At 38.6% G+C, this 19807-nt stretch overlaps 5 protein-coding genes and 1 non-coding gene across 6 annotated transcripts in view; 3 read left to right on the forward strand and 3 right to left on the reverse strand.

Annotated features, from left to right (window-relative positions):
* Nucleotides 1-1616: 1616 nt before the first annotated feature.
* LOC141830070 (uncharacterized) lies at nt 1617-2287 on the forward strand. Its single transcript, XM_074717550.1, has 3 exons — nt 1617-1724; nt 1790-1865; nt 1953-2287. The coding sequence occupies exons 1-3, from the start codon at nt 1617-1619 to the stop codon at nt 2285-2287; spliced, it is 519 nt and encodes a 172-aa protein (XP_074573651.1).
* An 843-nt stretch (nt 2288-3130) lies between these two features.
* LOC141828800 (F-box protein At4g00755-like) lies at nt 3131-5983 on the reverse strand. The gene is made up of 5 exons (XM_074716192.1): nt 5857-5983; nt 4946-5362; nt 4683-4849; nt 3427-3545; nt 3131-3242 (listed from the first exon to the last, which is right to left on the reverse strand). The coding sequence occupies exons 1-5, from the start codon at nt 5981-5983 to the stop codon at nt 3131-3133; spliced, it is 942 nt and encodes a 313-aa protein (XP_074572293.1).
* Nucleotides 5984-6913: 930 nt separating this feature from the next.
* TRNAN-GUU (transfer RNA asparagine (anticodon GUU)) lies at nt 6914-6987 on the forward strand. The gene has a single exon. It is a non-coding gene; the product is annotated as a tRNA-Asn (tRNA).
* Nucleotides 6988-12567: 5580 nt separating this feature from the next.
* On the forward strand, nt 12568-14229 carry LOC141830064 (aluminum-activated malate transporter 10-like). The gene is given in 5 exon segments (XM_074717543.1): nt 12568-12895; nt 12975-13115; nt 13205-13477; nt 13555-14177; nt 14179-14229. Coding segments are annotated over 5 exon segments (1416 nt in total).
* Nucleotides 14230-14494: 265 nt separating this feature from the next.
* On the reverse strand, nt 14495-15604 carry LOC141830166 (uncharacterized). The gene is made up of 3 exons (XM_074717649.1): nt 15445-15604; nt 15219-15306; nt 14495-14696 (listed from the first exon to the last, which is right to left on the reverse strand). Exons 1-3 carry the CDS (start codon nt 15553-15555, stop codon nt 14566-14568), a joined length of 330 nt encoding a protein of 109 aa, XP_074573750.1. The 5' UTR covers nt 15556-15604; the 3' UTR covers nt 14495-14565.
* Nucleotides 15605-17274: 1670 nt separating this feature from the next.
* Nucleotides 17275-19807, reverse strand: part of LOC141829360 (sphingoid long-chain bases kinase 1-like) — a 13345-nt gene continuing 10812 nt past the window's right edge. Inside the window, exons 8-9 of the mRNA XM_074716813.1 lie at nt 18170-19137; nt 17275-17654 (exon numbers count right to left, since the gene is read on the reverse strand). Of these exons, the coding sequence (XP_074572914.1) occupies nt 17505-17654; nt 18170-19137 (1118 nt within the window). The 3' untranslated portion in view covers nt 17275-17504. The remainder of the gene's footprint in view (nt 17655-18169; nt 19138-19807) is intronic.

Raw genomic sequence — 19807 nt, forward strand, 5'->3', positions numbered from 1 at the left:
AAAGTCTTTTTAATTTTTGTCGAAAAATAAAGTTTTAATCTAATAGATTGTTTCAACAAAGACCATTATCGAAAGTGACTAACAGAGCCCCTGAGATATAACTGAGTTGGTTACGGCAGAACAGATTTACAGAAAAGGATAAAGATTTGAATTTCGACGAGGTCGAATAATACCCTCTTCCGTCGTGATCAATTGCAGTTTTTCGATTTACTTCATCACAGATGATCGTGAAACTGATCGTGTAAATCGTTAGGATAGCATATTCCACTTTAAAGTGACTAACAGAGACAAAAATAACAAAAACAATGGCTTCAATTAAAATAATTTACATAAAACAAGAGTTTATTGGTATTAAATATTTTTAGATTTAGTTATGAACATTGTTAAAGCAAAGAACTACATGTCGACCACATTGATGGATTGATTGTTTGTGACAAGTCAACAACTTCATCTTCTTATCATTTGATTGTAGTGTAATTATAATAATAATTCGATGCGTTGAAGGTCAAAAACAAGAAACGAAGTGATGGATATTAAAATATGATTAGGTTAATGACATGAGAGTAGCACTTTAAATAATTAGAGTTTAATTAAATATGATATTAATTATACTTTTTTTTCATTTTATTGCCACATTACCTTCCTCTTGGATTTAGACTATCTTAAGACCTTAATGGCGAAACAGCTATAAAGAATTAGTTGTCTACTCTCGAAAATGGATTCATCTCTCTTTGTTTGTGATGGTACCTGAATTATTTCTCGAGTAATCAGTCTCATCTCTCGATTGGTCAAACTCAATTTCGAATATCCTCGAGCCAAACACTAAGTATGGACTGCAGCTCCGAGCACTTAAATTGCACACAACTACATCCTTTTATATCTCGGGAAAGTCACTTGGATATATTCCCCAAGTACTTGGGATTCTTTTCAACGACAACATATTCGAGATCGAGAAACACATCATGTATGCTCGGTAAAATTGGTATTCGACTTCAGACTCTGGGTGATCAAGCAGAAAGACGTTACCCACATAGAGATTCTCTTCAGCGGTTATCGCCCCTTAATCCCCTAACTTCCCCTCAAATAGATACAGGTTGAGTACGCGATAGTCGACATAAAAATTCTCCCTAATGATTGTCCCCCAACTATCTTTCAAAAAGAGAATAGGTGGGCATGCGCTATCCACAAGGGCATCCTCGAAGACACAACTTAAAGATTGTCACTTCTCTATTCCCTAACTGTCTCTCCAAGATTATTCTCACTCTCTCTTTAACGAGTTTTTCCTTGCTACACCTCAATTCTAACTTAAGTGTCGAAATGATCATACCAGTAGAACCGATCAACCATGATGTGTCTTTCCTCGTAGGCCATTAGAGTTTGACCCACCAGTAGTATGTCGTAATCTAGGTTTCAGAGGCATTCAAGAGAGGAGGAACCTAAACAAGCGAAAAGGACTACATCAGTTTGATTGATTTAATGCAAAACCTAACTCTAAAGAAGTAGGTCAAATTGTGACAAAAGTCCAAGGAAAAAAGAAAGGATAAATTGTATAACAATAGTGGCGGCACATTGACCATTGCAATTAAGAATCTAAAATCGAAACCACTTGATGCTCCATGAGAGAAATTGTATTTAGACCCACTCCATCCCTCATCCTCTTCATCTCCTCCTCTTCCATCATTTGCATCTCTAACTTCTTGTCTATTTCGCGACAAGGTATGAAGGTAAGACTTCTTCCTTTTGATGTATTACTAGCATGAATGTGTGTTTAAGTGCATTTTCTTTGTAGAAAATTGTGGTGAGGGTGGATGTGCCAGACGACAAGGAGAAGGCAAAGGCAATGCAAAAGGTCTCAACTCTTCGAGGTTGGTTCTAACAATCTCATCCATCTTTCATTCTTGACGACTTTCTTTTTGGTTAACTTAGGCCCTAGGTCTTTATCGTATGAATAGGGATCGAGTCCATTTCCATAGACATGAAAGACAGGCAGATGACCGTGATCGGAGATGTCGATGCCATTGATGTCGTGGGCAAGTTGAGGAAAGGATGGCCGGCTGAGATAGTCACAGTCGGACCAAAGGAACAACCGAAGGACGAGGCCACAAAGAAGAAGGAAGAAGAAGAGAAAAAGAAGAAAGAAAAAGAAGAGGCCGAGAAGCTGATCAAGGAGATCCTCTCAGAAAACTGTTGTAACCCATGCATGCCCCCACAACATAAGAATGGATACCCTTGTGTGCCCATTGAATACTGTGATGAAGCGAATCCAAACGCTTGTGTGGTCATGTAAGTTGTAAACATTGAGAAGAAATTCACACTTATTTGCAAAGAAATAAATCATCAAGTTGTTCTCTTGCTGAGATACCGATACGTAGAATGGTGTGAATAGATTTTAGAATCTCGGCGAAGCCGAGACAATGCCCTCCCTCGTAATAGTCAATTGCATCTTCTCAATTTACATCTACACAAATGATCGTAAGATCAACCGTATGAGACCACTAGAGTAGCGGATTTCACTTTTTGCTGAAGAAAAATCTAAAAGATATTGTCCAAACAAATCGACTTCGAATGGATTAATTGTTTTCAATTGTATGACAATTATTTGTCCACAACAACCTCTTGTAGTTGTTGGATTGATAAACATGCCACTTGATTGAATGTCAACTGTTAATCATTAGTGGATGGTTAGGTCTAGAAGTTGGAGAAGAAACAAAGAAGAAATTAAGGCAATCACAAGTGTTCAAGGTCAAGAACAAATATTTAAAGCAATAGTTTTGCCTTAAAAGGTGGCCTACACATTGCTTAACCAAGCTTAACTCTGTTCAACCTTATTTATTAAAAATCTTAATAGAGACAATAGCATACTAATGCAAAAGATTATATTTTTTGTATACTTACACATATGATATCAACTTTTAATAATGAAAAATATGCCATCCACAAAATTATTTAACACAGAAAAGAAAATTTCAAAAGATATAAAATTTGTAGCCATAACCTCAGGGAAGTGACTTGTGGTGGAGCATAATGCAAGCAACATCTTGAGCATTCAAATGAAGAGCCCATTTTCAAATAATATGGTAGATCAATCCTTAGTATTGGATCATAACAAACAAAAATTTTCAGTTGTGTATCATACACTACTTCTCCGCGGGTACCATAGTGTCATACTCCCCGGAGTAAGAAGATTAATAACTCGGAAGGGAGGTGAAAGCGATCTTCCAATTGCTTCGACATGGCACACGCTTCAAAATGGTAAAAAAGGAGGAGGAAAAAACATTAACATGTAGTCATGGAGGGATGCAATTCATAGAGTTGATCTAGAGAAACATGGCTTGACAACGATGATCATAAACTAGAGACGTGTTGAGCGAATGCTTCAGCATAATATTGAACTTTAGTAAAATAGCACTGTGCAAACAGACTCACCATATGTAATACAGACCATCTGCTGCTTGCATCTGGACCCTTTCCATCAGCTCAATCTGCAAGATTCCACCAATGCAGATGACTGGATGCGGAAGTTTGAAAGATTGCAATACATTTTCCTGCACAAATCAGGATGAAGTTAAAACAGTTACTTTCATGAGGCAAGTCTTTTGCACTAAACATTTGTTCTTTTATTAAGTTAAACCTTGCATGGATAATACAGATGAGGCGAAGAACACTTTATTTAGATCCTATTTCCTTCTTAGGAAAACAATGTGTGGGGGAAATAATGATAGGGGTATTAGAAAAAATTTCCTAGTTTTTCTTTCCTTGGAAGAAGCAAAGAAGTAAAATTTCCTTCCAATCATTTCCTTGGGAAGGAAGAGGAAGGAGAACATAAAATTTTTTCTTTGTTGAAAAGTAAAATATAGATAGATAGATAGATATAGATTTGAAAAAAAAATAATACCAAATTTTATAGGTCGAATTGAAGCTCCATTGCATGTGAAGACTTATCCACACAAATTAAACTGAAGCATAATTGAGGAAAACTGAAAGATTTCAACAATTTTTTATTTTCCTCCCTCTATTTCTGCCAAGGAGAGAAAGTACCATGGGAAAATCCTATATCACCTTGCTTCTACCTGTCTTTCACTAGTAGAAAGCACACTTTAGGGAGAACAATTAGAAGCGGTCCAAGGTAGCTTCCAATTCCAAGGCAAATCACCTTAGGGTGAAGAATATGAAATTTGATTGGGCTAACAAAAATATTAGACATTAACTGATATCTATAACCTGCATTATATGAATATTCAATGACAAATCTATGAACCATCATTGAAACAAATAAACCAGTAAGATTGTTATGTTGCTATTACTGAATATGCAATTTCGCACATGCATACTAAAATGCTATGATATATGACAGACCCTTCTTAGTCAGGCGCTACATCTCCATTGACCATATATAAGCATCAGACACCATGAACAATATCCATGACAATGCCAATACTCACACTTGACTTTAGTTGCAAATGTAATCATAAGAATTTGGCGTATATAGGCTAATGGGCCTTCCAATAAACCAATGAAGAGAACAATCACAGGCATATCAGAATTTCTAGGATAACATATATTTGTTATGAGAATAGAACTGCTGGTCTTCCATGCTCTAGGGAAGTCAACTGGCTTCAAATCAATAAAATACACAGAGAAATTTGAGATAGACTTTAATATCTGAGATACTAAGAAATCACCTGTATCATTGCAAATTTAGGAGAAACATATGTCCAGTTGTACTTCTCACTATGATCTAACTGTAGAGATTTGTTGGCGTATGCACTGATAGCTTTTCTTGATCTAGAACCAAACCGAAACCGAACAAATTTTGAGGAATATATGGGATGGCCATCCTGGAAGAAAGCTGCATCAAGGATAATAAAAGAGATAATATGTACAGACAAACAACCAAATAAGAATTATTGATGCTACTGAAAATTCATTAATGTAACAAAAAAACCTTTAAATGGCTGGATTTTTATTTCGTCCACAACACAGAAGTCCGAGATCAAGCTGTAGGTAAGAGTTTCAGGCACTGCAGTATCATTTTGTCCACTACTTGACCAATATGAAGGCAGGCCACCTACTATCTCATTTGACACCAAAGTATTCTGAATGCTTTCAAATGGTTCATCATCAGTGCTGGAAGCAAATATCCCCAGATCAATGCAATCCGTTTTACCTTCAGGAGAAGAAATTAAATGACATAAAAGGGAATATAATCTGTGCTTTTTCTCCAGGCTTGTCCAATCATATGAACTGCTACATCCCACATCTGCATTCCTGGAATTGTTGCTTTCGTCAATGACATTGGAGAAGTTTGATACCTCAGGAAACTTTCTTGTACATAAACTCCTACTAAAACCATGTTCTACAACTGTAATGTGTCAAAAATGTTCGTTAAAAGGAGTGTTATACATTGATGAACAAAACTAAGAACAGAATACACAGGTAATTAAATTCTTAACAATTCCCACAAGGTTCAATACAAATTTATATTATAAACCACAAGCAAATTTACAGATAAATAGACTATTCAGTTCTCGCTACTAATCATTAAGTTCATCTGGGATGACTATCCTACATTTGACCTTTTGCATCAACCAGCCAGCATTGATAAATTTACAATCAGCTTGGCATTGCCTAATCAAATCATAAACCTGGGACTAATAAAATTCCTGTACCTCCTTATCCTGATATTGGAAGAAGCGTTAAATCTCATGAACATGGAAGTAATGTCAGTACATTTGCCATCACTAAGCACATTCCTTTCATTCGCAAATGATAAAACCGTAAGAGACAACAACAAAAAAACACTTTTTTTTCTTCGATATCGAACCAAAGCAAACTCGAGAAGAAAGGAATACACACCGAACCGACGCCAGGATCGCGACACGGCGCTAGCCCGCACGAGATCAGCCGGTTCATCTAACCTCGTAAGCACGGAGGCAGATGCGTCCTGCCCCAGCCATTGTAAGAAATCCCAGCAATTCTCCATCAACAATTCCCTAGAGCCGCCTCCACGATCAGATCCCGTCGACTAAATCAACACATTGAATTACCCGACCTGCCGGGATCAAAGAACGATCTTTCTACTTGGATACAACAATGAGGAACGAAGCGGAATCGACAGAACGAGATCAACCGATCGAGAGGGAACCCTAGAAAAAGACGACGAACTGAAGGTAACCGAGCCCTTCGGCGGCAAAAATAAAAATTTTTTGAGACCGGTACTTCATTTTTCTACCCGCATCTCTACCCGCTCTTTCTTCGAATGACGGTCGTGTGTGGGTGGCGCTTCAGAAGCAGGTTTCCAATCCTCGTTCAACTTTATTGCCATTTATTTTTATAAAAAAAATTCAAAAAATTGGTGTCAAATGTTTTTTTTTTCAAACAACTGTATACTAAAATAAGAATATTTTAAAAATAAAAAATAAATATCTTTTCAAAAAAATTTTAATATATGCAACTTTATTTGAAATCTATCGTCCTAATTGTCCCATATGATCGGTCTCATAATTATATATAAATAGGTAAATTGAAAAGTTACAGTTGATTCATTACGAAAAAGGTATTGCTTCGGCTTCATCGAAATTCAATCCTTATCCACTATAACAAGTCTGTCCTATAATAAATAACTCAATTATGCTCTGAAAGTTAATTTTGGTACTTGATTTCCACTTATCTGATTAATCTTAAAGGTAATCGATATGGTCTCATAAAAATTTCTCATCGACTACTACAATAAGATAAATCGAGAAGCGCAGATTCCTTGATGGACGATCCAACATTATAAGGCGTAATGTATTCTAGTTGATTATCTAGAACCAAGATCGTCCCATCTTTACTATAGTCTTGAGGCTAGGGCAATCAGCAGTAACAAAAAGGAGTTAGATAGAAATAGATATAATTAACATAGTAACAGCAAGCTGGAATAGCTCAGTTGGTTAGAGCGTGTGGCTGTTAACCACAAGGTCGGAGGTTCAAGCCCTCCTTCTAGCGGCCTTCTTTTTTGTTTTAAAAAAAAAAAACCCCGTTTTTAACTTAAATATTAAAAGGGCATTTTTTTTGAAAAAAACCATTAAAAATGCTTCTCTGTTATCTCCTTTTTAAATCCTTTTCCATCTTCTAACATTTTTTTTAAATATACAAACTTTAGTTATATTTATCTTGTAATTATACTTTAAGAGGAACTTTACATAAAAAATATATATACATCCTAATTACAACTTTTGATTCATATTTTCCAAATCAAGTGTTTGTAAATCTTTAACAAATACATAAATTATAAATCCAACTTTTAATTGCATAAAATCAACATTTACATGGTTCAATTAATTTTAATAAATTTTAGAAATTCGGTTTAGACAATTCAGATTTATATCCCTATGTCTCTACTTATAATAAACTTTATAAAATCCATATTTTTATAATAAATTTAATAGATCTAGTAAGTTATGTGTTTGTTTATTTATTTATTTTTTTTTTTTATAATCCAGATTTTTAATTTTTCAAACAGATTAATTCTGGGTTGTCCGATCCATAGAAGTTTCTGATCAATTATTAGGATAAATTTGAAAAGTATTCATGTTAAAGCCACCGACAATCGACTTTCACGATTAACTCATTGCTATAAAGCGTCATGTTCCATTTGGATATTTAAATCATGAGTGAAATATGATAACTTCACTAGGTGGTAGTTTGATCCACCCAAATAATCGTACTTTGTGTTATTTTTCATAATTTTTTTATTAAATAAAGAATATAAATGCTCTAGTCAAGAATTGAATTATGAGGCTTCCACCAATAGTTCTACTATTGTTTCATGCTCGAGGGCTATTAGCTTTATCAAAGGGTCATCTTTACTAGTATATTAATTAGTATATTATAATTTGTTTTATATAAAAAATTAAGTTAGATTTTTATTATGTGTTAATTTTTAGGACTTTGTTGTCAGCATATCAAGCTAGCTCAAAGAGTTTAACTTGACAAGGTCAAATTGCGACTTTGACTTAGTGCGACCAAAGTGATTTAACTCAAAGCTCAACAGTCCATTAGAGTTCAAAGAAAAATGATATGAGACATATGAAAGAACATAGTACGAGAAGATTAGAATTGATTTGACAACTTTGACAAGAGTTGCAACCAGTGGACTTCATATGTGATAGTGAACGATGACACGTGGAGCAGGTCATTAGTTTGATGCATCTAAGGGACTAAGGATATGACAAAAAGTAAACTTTTGAATAATGTAAAATTATGATAAATAGTAAAGATATAAGAGATTATAACCTAAGTATGAACTTGATCTAGACGATTAAAAGGGCTTTTAAGATGATATTCAGGCAAAATTAGAGATTAAACCTACTAATATTTATCTAAGTTTAATTAGGATGCTAAGTTGACTTCTGATTAGAATTTCATGATAAAGTAAACACTTTTCAAAGTAAAACCTTTTAGAAAATAAATTCAACACAAATTGCCAATTTAAATCCAACCATCTTTCAATAAAATCTAACAAGGCAAACATCTCACTCTCCTTCCACTAAAAGACTCAAAAGGCTAGATTTAGCCACCATTCTTGATTAGCTAAGAACTCTTTACAACACCCTTTACCTCTCGATTGTCTCATCGTGCGAGGGAATATTCCCTTAGTTTGTCGTACGACGCCTTCGTACACCTCTACCATTCAAACTCAAGTCTTACTACCTATTTTTCAACAATTCTCTAGTCCCTAAAGACGAAAGGGACCCCTCTATATATGCTAAGCACTTGACCTCTCTAGACCCTCGCTATCACTTTCTTTCGAGCTAGAGGTCAACCTTATGCATTGATCCCTCACCATTCCTTTATGATAGCTGAGTTGGGTTCTCAAATAAAGGGTTGGAAACATTCACCAAACCTAAGGATAAGTAATGGCCATTCTCAAGCACTAATCCCTGATTAACAAGTAGGTTACTTGGTAACACACTTTTTTTAAATTGTTTTTCAAAGGTGACTAATTAGTTAGTGCTCACCTAATTAGAGAGAGAAAGTGAAGATAAAAGGAGGATATGCTTAATTAGTTGATAAGTTTGTTCTTAACCCATCACTAATCACACCATGCATGTTTAATTTGTGTAGTCATTTTCTACTAATCGTAATTAATGCCTTATTAATATAATCATATTTTTGCGTAGTTAGGTCATTTTGAAAATATTTAAAAATTAGTAGTAACTTTTCTTTTCTTAGAAGTAAGTTGGACGAACTGTATAAGATGATATTAATATTAATTTTACATATTTTTTGTATTTATCTTTTCCTACTTTTTGTGAATATGTGATGACTGTCTCCTAAAGGAAAAAGGTTGATTGGTGCCTTTAATAATATCAAATATATATTTTTTATTTATTTAAAACAAAAAAGAAAAGGAGATGAGTAAATTAGGTCATGGTTAGTGCAACTTTACGGTACGCATTTTTGTTTTAAGATATCGTCATTTTTTTTTTCATCATGACTTTGTACGCACTTGCTCTTATATCAATCAAGCTGTCGAGCATTATTTTTCTTGAAATTGAGACTTAGTTATTTATTTTTTTAAAAAAATAATATTTTGATACATAAATATCTAACTAAGACAATTGAAAAGATGAATTAAGAAACAAAATTAGCTACAATTGCCTTGGTCTATGCTTTGTTTTAGCATCTAACCATTTGTGTTGGTGCAGTCGATCTTTGAAATTTTGATATTTAATAATATATTTGTAGGGTCTAAAAATGTCCACATTTCTACAATGACATGATATTGTCCACTTTGCCTAAACCCTCATGATTTTGTTCTTGGGCTCTCCCCAAAAGGCCTCATGCCAATGGAGATATTTTCCATCCTTTTAAACTCATGATCTTTCCCATGTGTTTTAGATGTGGGACTATGTTTGCACCCTTGCAACCCAACAATCCCCTCTCAAACAAAGGACCACTGGAAGCTCCGCTACCATTTCTCATGGTCCGGCTGCCATGTCCCTCATGGTCCGAGCCTCCCCTACTTCCTTTGTTTTTCCCGAGGGTCCCCACATGGTTAGATCTGGATCATGGCTCATCCGGCGGTTAGTCCGGTGAAGAGCGGCCTCGCTCTGATACCAATTGTAGGGTCTAAAGAATGTCCACATCTCCACAATGGCATGATATTGTCCACTTTGGGCCTAAGCCCTCATGGTTTTGTTCTTAGGCTCTCCCCAAAAGGCCTCATGCCAATAGAGATACTTTCCATCCTTTTAAACCCATGATCTTTCCCATGTGTTTTAGATGTGGGACTATGTTTGCACCCTTACAACCCAACAATATTTATATTTTTGTATTTGATTAGGGAAGGATGGAGAAATTATAATTGAGAAGGTGTAAGCTTCTACAGCCGATACTCCTACGGCTGATACTTTGGCCTAATGCAGTGACGGAGTCGGAAATTATAATCTACCCAGGTTGATTTGATCGAAAAAAGTCTCAGACTGATTATTTTTTTTAGCCTACATGATAATCTACCCAAGCGATGATGATGCTAATTGATTATAATATTTCCATGCATGATAGCAAGACCTCATCGTCCGTTGGATCTTATACACCGACTTCAATGTCTACTGGATCTTATACACCAACCTTATCTCAGTCTTGGATTCCGACCTTGGCGTCTGTTGGATATTATACGCCGGTCTCCTCTTAGCTTCGGGTTCCGACCTCATCCACTTCTAGGTGGGGTCCATAAAGTTGATTCATTTTTAAGATCAAGAACCCTAAGATTATTTCTCCCAGAAAACGAGAAAAATCTCTCGAAAGACATGAATAATTGAAACGCATATGTTGAAATGAAGACATGTACTTCGGAACATTTCTTAAACGGACACTGATATTTCAGAGAACAACTCTATAAAAGATTGTCCATACTCATGGGCACAGATATGCACACACAAAATCATAATTTTCTCAAATCCTTAATCTCCTTCCTATTACAAAATCTTAACTTGAACGTCAGAGTAGCTTGTTGAGATTCACATCCGGCGTCATTTTAACTCTCTTTCTTGAATGCTTTTCAGGTTCTTTCATCTTTTTTGATGACTATCTTCGAAGAATGTATACGTCAATTTGTTTGGTGATCGATGATTTGCTTATCTACAGTATTAGACCAGAACAATAGGTAAGAACCTGACACCTGATTCCATGATTCCAGCTATTAAAGATTTCAAATCTTTTCCTGACATCGGGCTTAAAGCTGAAGCAAGTTAAAAGCCACAAAATGGCAGCCTTAAACTCTGTAAAATAAAATAGTGTTGTAGTCATCGAATGATAATCCTCATAAACCATTCGATACGTCTACATAATTCTTGTTCGAATAAAGGGATAATTTTGTAAGAGCTTATTTTCAAGACTCAAATACATGACATCTAGATCACACGACAACAAACGCTCAAATATCCTAGATAATATCTATCATCGAAACTTTTCGGAGCAAGCTAGAAAAGTGTTTAGGTCACAAGGTGACTTTCTTTATTCATACGATGGATTAATATCCTAAAAAGGAGTGGCATCCACGTTGGACACTATCAAACATTTGGGCACCATCATTCTCACAAACACCTTCAAACATTACAATATAATGAATTAGTTGATTCAAAAAATATTATTTTGAAAATATAATTAATTTAATTGTTAATCGTAAAGAAATACTTAACACAAATATAACCTAATTTAGCCCCATTCAAATCTTTGGACCTAAATCCCTTCGACCCTCTTAGTGATACCCTAAACCCTAGTTAGCTACCCATGCATACACCAACAATTCTCTATATTTAGGGCTACACATAAAAAATAAATTAATTTTTTTTTTTAAAAAAAAAAAGAGAGATAGAGAAGCAATCTTATGCATGACAGCTTGGATTGGCACATCGACTACTACACAAGTAGTCTCATTAGATTTTGCTTTCCTTTCCATCATATTTCTATCCTCCATTTAACAATCTCCTCCTCCAACAACTCGCACCACTAGGTCACGTTCCTACTAACAAATGCCTCACAGAAATCTTAACGGAATCGAGATACTCGAGACATTGGACCGAGTCAACGTACCCAACGGCCGGGCCGAGCGGTTAAATGACTTAGGAGGCTAAGCTCTACGAGGTCTTAAAGGATTCAATGAATCATATTAGCAACTAAGCACTGATTGTTTATAGCTTATTGTATTGACATTCGACACGTATAGATCGTGCTCGCACATTCGTATTCTACCAAAATATCCTGTCTAGGTGGTTTGTTGGCAAGAAGAGAGTCCATGCATGCACCTTTGCAAAAGCTTGATCCATTTGACTTTTAGTAACAAATGTGTAAGGTTTGGTCCTTCCACTGAGTCCTATGGCCTTTGGCTGCATGCCCTGTCCATGGCCACCGATTCTTCCTGCACCAGCACCACCATTAATTCCGAGTGCCCTCGCCGCTTATATAAACCCTTCGACCAACGCTTCTTCCACTACGTGACGAGTTGTTGGCTACTTGGATAACAATAGCCCGTCCGGCGTCGTCCTCTCCGGCGGCCTCCAGAATTCGGCACTTATGGCTATGGATACTTCTGCGAAGGAAGTGCAGGGTGGCGGTGTGGAATGGCGGGTGAGGGTGCCCCAAAGCTCATCGGTGGTGGTTGAGTCTCAGCCATGGGCTTGGTTGGCCGGGATCGTGCTGGCGGTCGTATCGAAGGCGGTCGGGTTCGGGGGGAAGGCTTGGTCGGTCGCCGCCGACGATCCCCGGAGAGTGGTGCATGGTGTCAAGGTGGGGACTGGACTCACGTTGGTGTCGTTGTTCTACTACACCAGGCCTCTCTACGACGGCGTCGGAGGGTGGGCTATGTGGGCGGTCATGACCGTCGTGGTGGTCTTCGAATACACCGTCGGTGAGTATGATCAGTCGACTGATACGTGCGTATGAATTCTTCTTCTAGCTAACCGCCGATCGAGTCGATGTGGATGCAGGTGGGTGCCTGTGCAAAGGATTCAACCGAGCAATCGCGACGTCGACCGCCGGCCTCCTCGCCGTCGGCATCCACTGGGTGGCGAGTAAGTCAGGGGAGAAGGCGGAGCCGGTCATCTTGAGCGCCTCCGTGTTCATCCTCGGTGATGCTTCAATCGATCCTCATCCCAATTCTCCTTCTCGAAGCAAACGGATGGTGTTTCTGATGACTTCTTTCCTTTACCAATTTCAGCTTCCGCCGCCACATTTTCTCGATTCATACCGGCGATCAAAGCCCGGTTCGACTACGGCATCACCATCTTCATCCTCACTTTCAGCTTGGTGGCCGTCTCCGGGTACCGAGTCGACCAGCTGCTCCAGCTCGCGCAGGAGCGCGTGTACACCATCAGCATCGGCGTCGGCATTTGCCTCCTCGTCTGCGTCCTCGTTTGCCCTGTTTGGGCCGGCCAAGAGCTCCACCTCCTCGTCTCCGGCAACCTGGAGAAGCTCGCGGATTCCCTAGAAGGTGCGTCGATCGAACATGTCGAAAATTACGATCAGTAAATCAGAAGAACTGAACCGTCGCATGTCTCTTACCTTCAGGCCTAGTCGAAGAGTGTTTCATGGCGGACGAGGCGAAGGAAGAAGGGAAGCAGTTGCCCTCCGCCAAGTCGCAGGGCTACAAGTGCGTCCTCAACTCGAAAGCGACGGAAGATTCTCAGGCCAATTTGGCGAAGTGGGAGCCCGGGCACGGTCGGTTCAGGTTTCGGCATCCATGGAGTCAGTACCTCAAGGTGGCCGCCGCCATGAGGTACTGCGCATACTGCATGGAGGCCTTCAATGGCTGCATCTCCTCCGAGACGACAGAGGACATGAAGAGCCACCTGCGCGAATCCTGCGTGAAACTGAGCTCGGACTCGTCGAAGATCTTGAGGGAGCTATCGAGCTCCATCAAGTCGATGAAGGAGTCTCGAAGCATTCAGTCTCTAGTGGTCGAGATGAAGAACGGAGTGCAAGAGCTGCAAGTTGCTCTCAGATCCCTCCCCACTAACCATGTGAAGAAGCACAGAGCGACCGTGTCACTGATGGAGGCCATGCCGGTCGTCACAGCGGCTTCCCTGCTGATCGAGGTCTCCGACCGGATTGAGGGTGTCGTCGAGGCAGTAGGCCTGCTCGGCCGCCTCGCGAGCTTCGAGCCGACCGACAGGAAGAAGGCTTCCTCCTCCTCCTGTAGTCCCCCAGGATGAGTCAGTGAGGCCTCAACCTCAAGAGGTTTAGACAACAACAACATCCTCAACAGTGATTAATTAACATAAGACACTAATTTACTTGCTAATCTGTAACAGCGATGATATGGATTAGATAAGTGTAATAAGTGTTAACCTAGTTTAGGGAGAATTAAGCCAACTATAATTTACTGATAATGCACGAAGTAAAACTAAAACATGACTCTCCTGCATCTGGAAATCCAGACAGCAACTGAGCTATTCCAATTGCAACTGATGTATGTAATTACTAATCTTCTTGTCATTCATTTCTGCAAAAAATAAAATCGGTTATCCAACAATTCCGTCGGCTCTACAACCATATGTGAGAAAGTAAATCATGTAATTACTAGTCTTCTCGCCATTCATGGTTGCATATCTCATTGCAACACTTGTAGAAGGTCGTCATCGGTTCGTCGGCCGATCGAATTTGCATCTGCTTGAAGTATGCCTCTCCGTTATGGCATCTTGGGCATGTTGCTGTAGGTATTCATGAGAGAGTCCGATCAATATTTTGAAACTACAAACCATTGTTTGCTGTAGAAGATTACAAAAACACAACCTTGCAGTTGAAGATTAGAAAGCATTGTATGCTGGATGATATGATACAATACAATGGTATGAACTATTTGTTGAAAAGAGAATTCAGAACAGATTCTTCTTGCAAAAGCTTAGTAAATGATGGCATATTGCGAAATTTTTGATCAAATATGAACAAGATGTGCAATGTATCATGGTATCTAGAAAAATTCTTATCGTTGGCTCAATCCTAAATCTTTTGCATCACTGCATCAGATCTATGAATGAAATACCTTTTTCATTCTGAATTACAAGTAAAAATTTGTTTTTTTGGGGTGGTTTTGCAAAACCATGACAGCGGCATTTTAACAAACAAGTAAACTGCAGGAGAAGCTTCTCCGGAACAAGCCAAACTTCATTCGAGAGGATGAAAAAAAAACTCAACGATTACCAAAAAAAAAAGGAGCGAGAGAGACAACGCACTTGCGGTTTTAGGGGCAAACTTCATGGCGTCGGATCCGCTGAAGATGGGCTCCAACTCCTTCTTCACAAGATGTTGCCTCCGGACAATCTGAACAATCGAAGCAACAAAGAAAAAAGGTTTTTTTAATACATTCAAATGAGCGATCAACGCGTGACCATGAACCAAAGAAGAACCCTAGATAGAGAGGGGAAAAAAAAAAAGGAGAAATCAGAGATCGATACGCTCCTTATTGATGGCGGTGCAAACGTAGGGGCAAGTGGGGCAAAAGAAGCGAACCCTCTGGCCAATCCCCGGTTGGATCTGCAGCATATTCCCGCAGCTTGCGCAGAACTCCATCGTCGGCGACGGCGGCAGCGGCAGTGGCGGCGTCTCGCTCTCGCGCCGATTTTGCTTCCGCTAAAACTTAAACCGGGAAGAGCCGGGCTCTTCCTTTTAAAGCCGCTTATCAGAGCCGTCCATTGAGGGCTATAGTGCACTAATCTTAGAGCAAATCATGAAATATCGAAATTAAACCCGCCAATTCCTCTCTGACCTCTCCCTTGTGCATGTTGGTTATATGTCAAAATTAAAAATAAATATTTTTTAATTGGACAAAATACTTTATTTTTAAGAAAATATCTCTAAAATCACAAGAAAAAAAAACTTTCCATTGGTTGTTGAGACCATGGAAGTGAAATCATAAAATTTTAAGAAATATTTTTTATAAAAAAGAAAATAAAAAGAGCATTTGAAATTAACAAACCCTTCAAATGATGAGATAATGATTAAAACCTCTTTGTTCCTGCCTGCCCTCACTGGAGAAAGAACAAACAGAAGCACTGAAAACGAAACCTACAGAATCATCCAAGAAATGATCATTATAAAAAAAGTCGAGGCAGATCGATGAAAGGAAGTTGCAGAGGAGAGAAATGATCCATTGGAAGCTACGTTTAAGGGGAATGAAGCCTGGTCCGAGATCGTAAGAACAATGTACAGAAAGACAATGGAGTTGTATATCTGAATAAAACTATGATTGAGCAGATGACGCCTCGACGCAGACAACATTCCCCTCAAATGAACAGCTTCCTTACGATGACAACGACGAAGACGACGATGAACAGAGGGAGGGAGTGTTTGGAGTTTGGAAGAGGAAGAAGATAAAGGATGGCATTGATCAAGCAATAGTGAGCTATGAGCATATTTACCAAATGAAAGCATAATTTGACATTCGATCAATATTGTGTGTGGGTATGTATGTTATATATAATCTCCGGCTATGTATTTATGGTTTCTGTTGTCTTCATCGTGCTCCTTTTTAGTTGTTCTTTAGAATTGTTCATTTTCTTTGACACTTAGTTTAACACCTAATCTATAAAATAACTTGATTTCATAGAAGCACAAGTTTTAATTATGTGGAGTAAAGTAGTTGTTACCTTTCCCGTTCCTTCCTTCTTCGTTTTCCTTCCTTCCCTCCCTCCCCGCCGGGCCCTTCGCCTGCTCCTCTTGTTCAAAAGTCAAAACACTGTCTTCTCACTCCCAAACCCATCCATCCATCCATCCGTCACTCACTTACAACCCTACAACACGTAAACGTCCACTCAACCAGTACCCCTTTGCAGATCTCCAGTTGCTAATCGGATGTTTTTGAGCACTACAACAGACTCCTCTCTACCAGAGCAATAGCAGCTGTTGCAGTAAAAGGAGGCTTTCTGTAGCAAGTCAGCAGCTACGTACCTTGCCCGACGCACGTCGTCCGAACGCAGACTGACCGCGTCTTGAGCGGCGGGATTCATGCAGGAATCGTCAGTACTCGCTGCCCTCTATGTCCTCTCTTTCTCTTTCTCTCTTGAGGTAATAGTAAAAAGGGAAATTAAACGGAGGATCGATCATGTCGAACCAGGCACAAGGCCAAGTCCATGCGTTCATTCTCTGAACGTGACGACTCGATCATCAACGGTAGCGACCGTCTCCTGCTCTTTGGACTACTGTTTGATGTTCATTCTGCTACAAAGAGGAGCAAATACAGCAGATATTGCGGAGTTACGGCTGCCTTTAATTAATCACGATATTAGCAGATAACAACAAAGAGAAGCATTTCGATATTAGCAGATAATAACGAGTTGTTTATACAAAAACCTCGTAATACAACAGGAAATTAAGCATATAACAAAAGTTCTGGGGATTTGGAAAGAAAAGATCACTCACACATATGAACATCAGGAACAGTGTTTGTCTCTTCGACTCGACGTTTGCTGGTCAGAAATAATCAAGTCTTAGAAATCCAGATCTCAGAGTTTAAGATAGAGTTATTTACAGTCTTCGGTGGGGCGGCCGATGAGTCTGCATTGGGTCGGAAGCAAAGAACATATAACTTGTCCTTTAACACGAAGAAGTTCCCCGTCGATACCGCAGCCATTGTGAGTGCCTGTCCCAGGCTTGATCTTCACTGACTTAACCTGCAATGTCAACTTGTAACTAAGTGGATCCTCATTGCCGAAGAGAAGGCAGAGGATGGGGTGATCATATTAATGAACAGTATGCACAAAAATCTACATGCAGAGAACGAAACATGAAACTGTCTAGCAGCACAATAAGTGAATTTTGCAACAGTGTCAGTCCAATTGTTCTCTCGTATTATTCTATTTATCCTTTCAAACACATTATCCTACTTGGCTCATCACTGATCGACTAAACAATAATAGAAGTAGTAAGCTACTAATATAATACTATCTTTTTCAAATCTGCAAGAGTGCTGACTCCTAATATACTACAATAAATACAGAGTTCTTGGTCAAAAGAATAGCCTGTTACGTTCAAATTTAATTGATGTAAGTTGCAGGTGATAAAAGCTTCATGAGAATAGATGAGTAAGCTACTCTTAATTTGAAATAACTGAAAGAATTAAACATAGAAGTAAATAACAAGAACTCAACAAAGAACAAAATTAGTGGGAAAGCTGGGATGAACGTACCTTGAGGTAGTCCACGTAGGGGAGGGCTATATGCTTACCAAACTGCAAGGAAATGAGAAATCTTAATAATCTTAACCTCCCACTTCCACCAACTAACAACAAGTCCAGACTGTTATCATCATGTATAGCTTTCGGTGCCACAACCTGAGAACTCAAACTCTGAACAGTTTTGCAGGAATGGTTGCACACGAGAACAGCTAGAAATCTGCCCTTTTTGACAACCCATTTGTCCTCCAAGCTTGGGACCGGTTCCTTCTTCGTTCCTAGTTCAATATCATCTGGTGGCACTGGCAATTCAACAGGACTCACAGCTTCCCAGTTGAGCTCTGCATCCCATTTTGGTCCTGTGTCCCGCGCTGGTTCAGCATCCCAGACTGGTCCAGGATCCGATACTGTCGATGAAATGTCTTCTTTATCATACAGCAAGACGGATGCTCTCGTGCCCCTTGTATCATTTGTACCACTCAGGTCAGCCCAGGTTTTATCTGTCCTCGACTTTGACCTGGTCCTTGGCCAGTTAGAGTTGGCAGAAAGATGAGGTTGAGGATGAAGTACTTCATCTGGCTCAGTCACCAAGTTGCCTTTTCCTGAGGAAAGGCGCTTCGTTTTGGGATCGATTCCTCTAACATAATCCGATGGCTCACTGCAAGCAGGTGTTCTACCCACAGTGTCCATTTCTTCAATAGGTGTTCTGTTTGGAGACATCAACGAATCAATACTGGATAAACTTGATACCCTTGGTATTCCTTCTTTTCTTGACCTGCGCATTATGTCTGCATAAAGCTCAGACATATCAGCTCTGCCTTGATCTTCAAAAACCTCTTCCACAGGGTTTTCTGATTTCTTTGACGTGGGAAGATACTCCAATTCAAAGCTATACTTTGGCAAGCACAGAAATTTGAGAAATCCGGCAACAAAGTAGCGTAATGGACCAAAGCGCTTTTGATACTTCTCGGAGAGTTCCAGAACTACATTAGAACATCAATGATTATCATATACAACTCCTAAACACTAAATATAAGCAATGATACACTTGCTAATGAACCAAATAAACAATAACAATCAACTGTTTATCTCATTAGGTGAGGTCGACTATATAGATCCATCCTCCTATGTCATTGGACTCAAATGTCCTACTATGTTCTCATCTATATTCAAAAGAATTTTATCCTGTCCTATCGTTGCTAACGAATCAAATACAACCATTTAAAACAACTTTTGGCACTTTGGCCAGTAGCATTTCAAAGCTGACATAATGGAGAGTATGTTTATTATTATATACCAAGTTGTTAACTACTTCAAACTATCTTTAAAATTTTGAAACAACCACTAATCTTAAATGACCAATCATTAGAAATTATAAACAGAAACCTAAGGGTATAATCTACTCCTTTAGAATCTAAAACAATTAGAACAGGTGTTATCCAAGTACTTAGGTAAGTAATCTCCTTTCTAGAGCAGATGTTGAAAACCTAATTTCATCTAAATATATCTCTTTTCCTGTAATCCTTTCACATTTGTCTCTTCATCTTCACAAACTTTAAAATCCTATAGACCTTCAGTTTGACAAAAACTCATGAAAACAGTAACATTTTGACATTCTCTTTTGGAACACTAAAAGATTTCAGCATTACATTT

This window comes from Curcuma longa, chromosome 5 (genome assembly GCF_044706935.1).
Source record: "Curcuma longa cultivar G26 ecotype Majalengka, Jawa Barat chromosome 5, ITB_CL_G26_1.1, whole genome shotgun sequence".
Classification (NCBI taxonomy): Eukaryota; Viridiplantae; Streptophyta; class Magnoliopsida; order Zingiberales; family Zingiberaceae; genus Curcuma; species Curcuma longa.

Bases quoted from the DNA above. Each gene is read 5' to 3' on its own strand.
- LOC141830070 (XM_074717550.1), top strand. From the start codon at position 1,617: ATGAGAGAAATTGTATTTAGACCCACTCCATCCCTCATCCTCTTCATC. The intron at 1,725-1,789 runs GTAAGACTTCTT...TTTTCTTTGTAG, and splicing joins TTTCGCGACAAGGTATGAAG to AAAATTGTGGTGAGGGTGGA. The intron at 1,866-1,952 runs GTTGGTTCTAAC...TCGTATGAATAG, and splicing joins AAAGGTCTCAACTCTTCGAG to GGATCGAGTCCATTTCCATA.
- LOC141828800 (XM_074716192.1), bottom strand. From the start codon at position 5,983: ATGGAGAATTGCTGGGATTTCTTACAATGGCTGGGGCAGGACGCATCT. The intron at 5,363-5,856 runs GTGTGTATTCCT...GACACATTACAG, and splicing joins GCGATCCTGGCGTCGGTTCG to TTGTAGAACATGGTTTTAGT. The intron at 3,243-3,426 runs GTGAGTCTGTTT...ACCATTTTGAAG, and splicing joins GATGGTCTGTATTACATATG to CGTGTGCCATGTCGAAGCAA.
- LOC141830166 (XM_074717649.1), bottom strand. From the start codon at position 15,555: ATGGAGTTCTGCGCAAGCTGCGGGAATATGCTGCAGATCCAACCGGGG. The intron at 15,307-15,444 runs GAGCGTATCGAT...TCGATTGTTCAG, and splicing joins TTTGCACCGCCATCAATAAG to ATTGTCCGGAGGCAACATCT. The intron at 14,697-15,218 runs GTGCGTTGTCTC...GAATACCTACAG, and splicing joins GTTTGCCCCTAAAACCGCAA to CAACATGCCCAAGATGCCAT.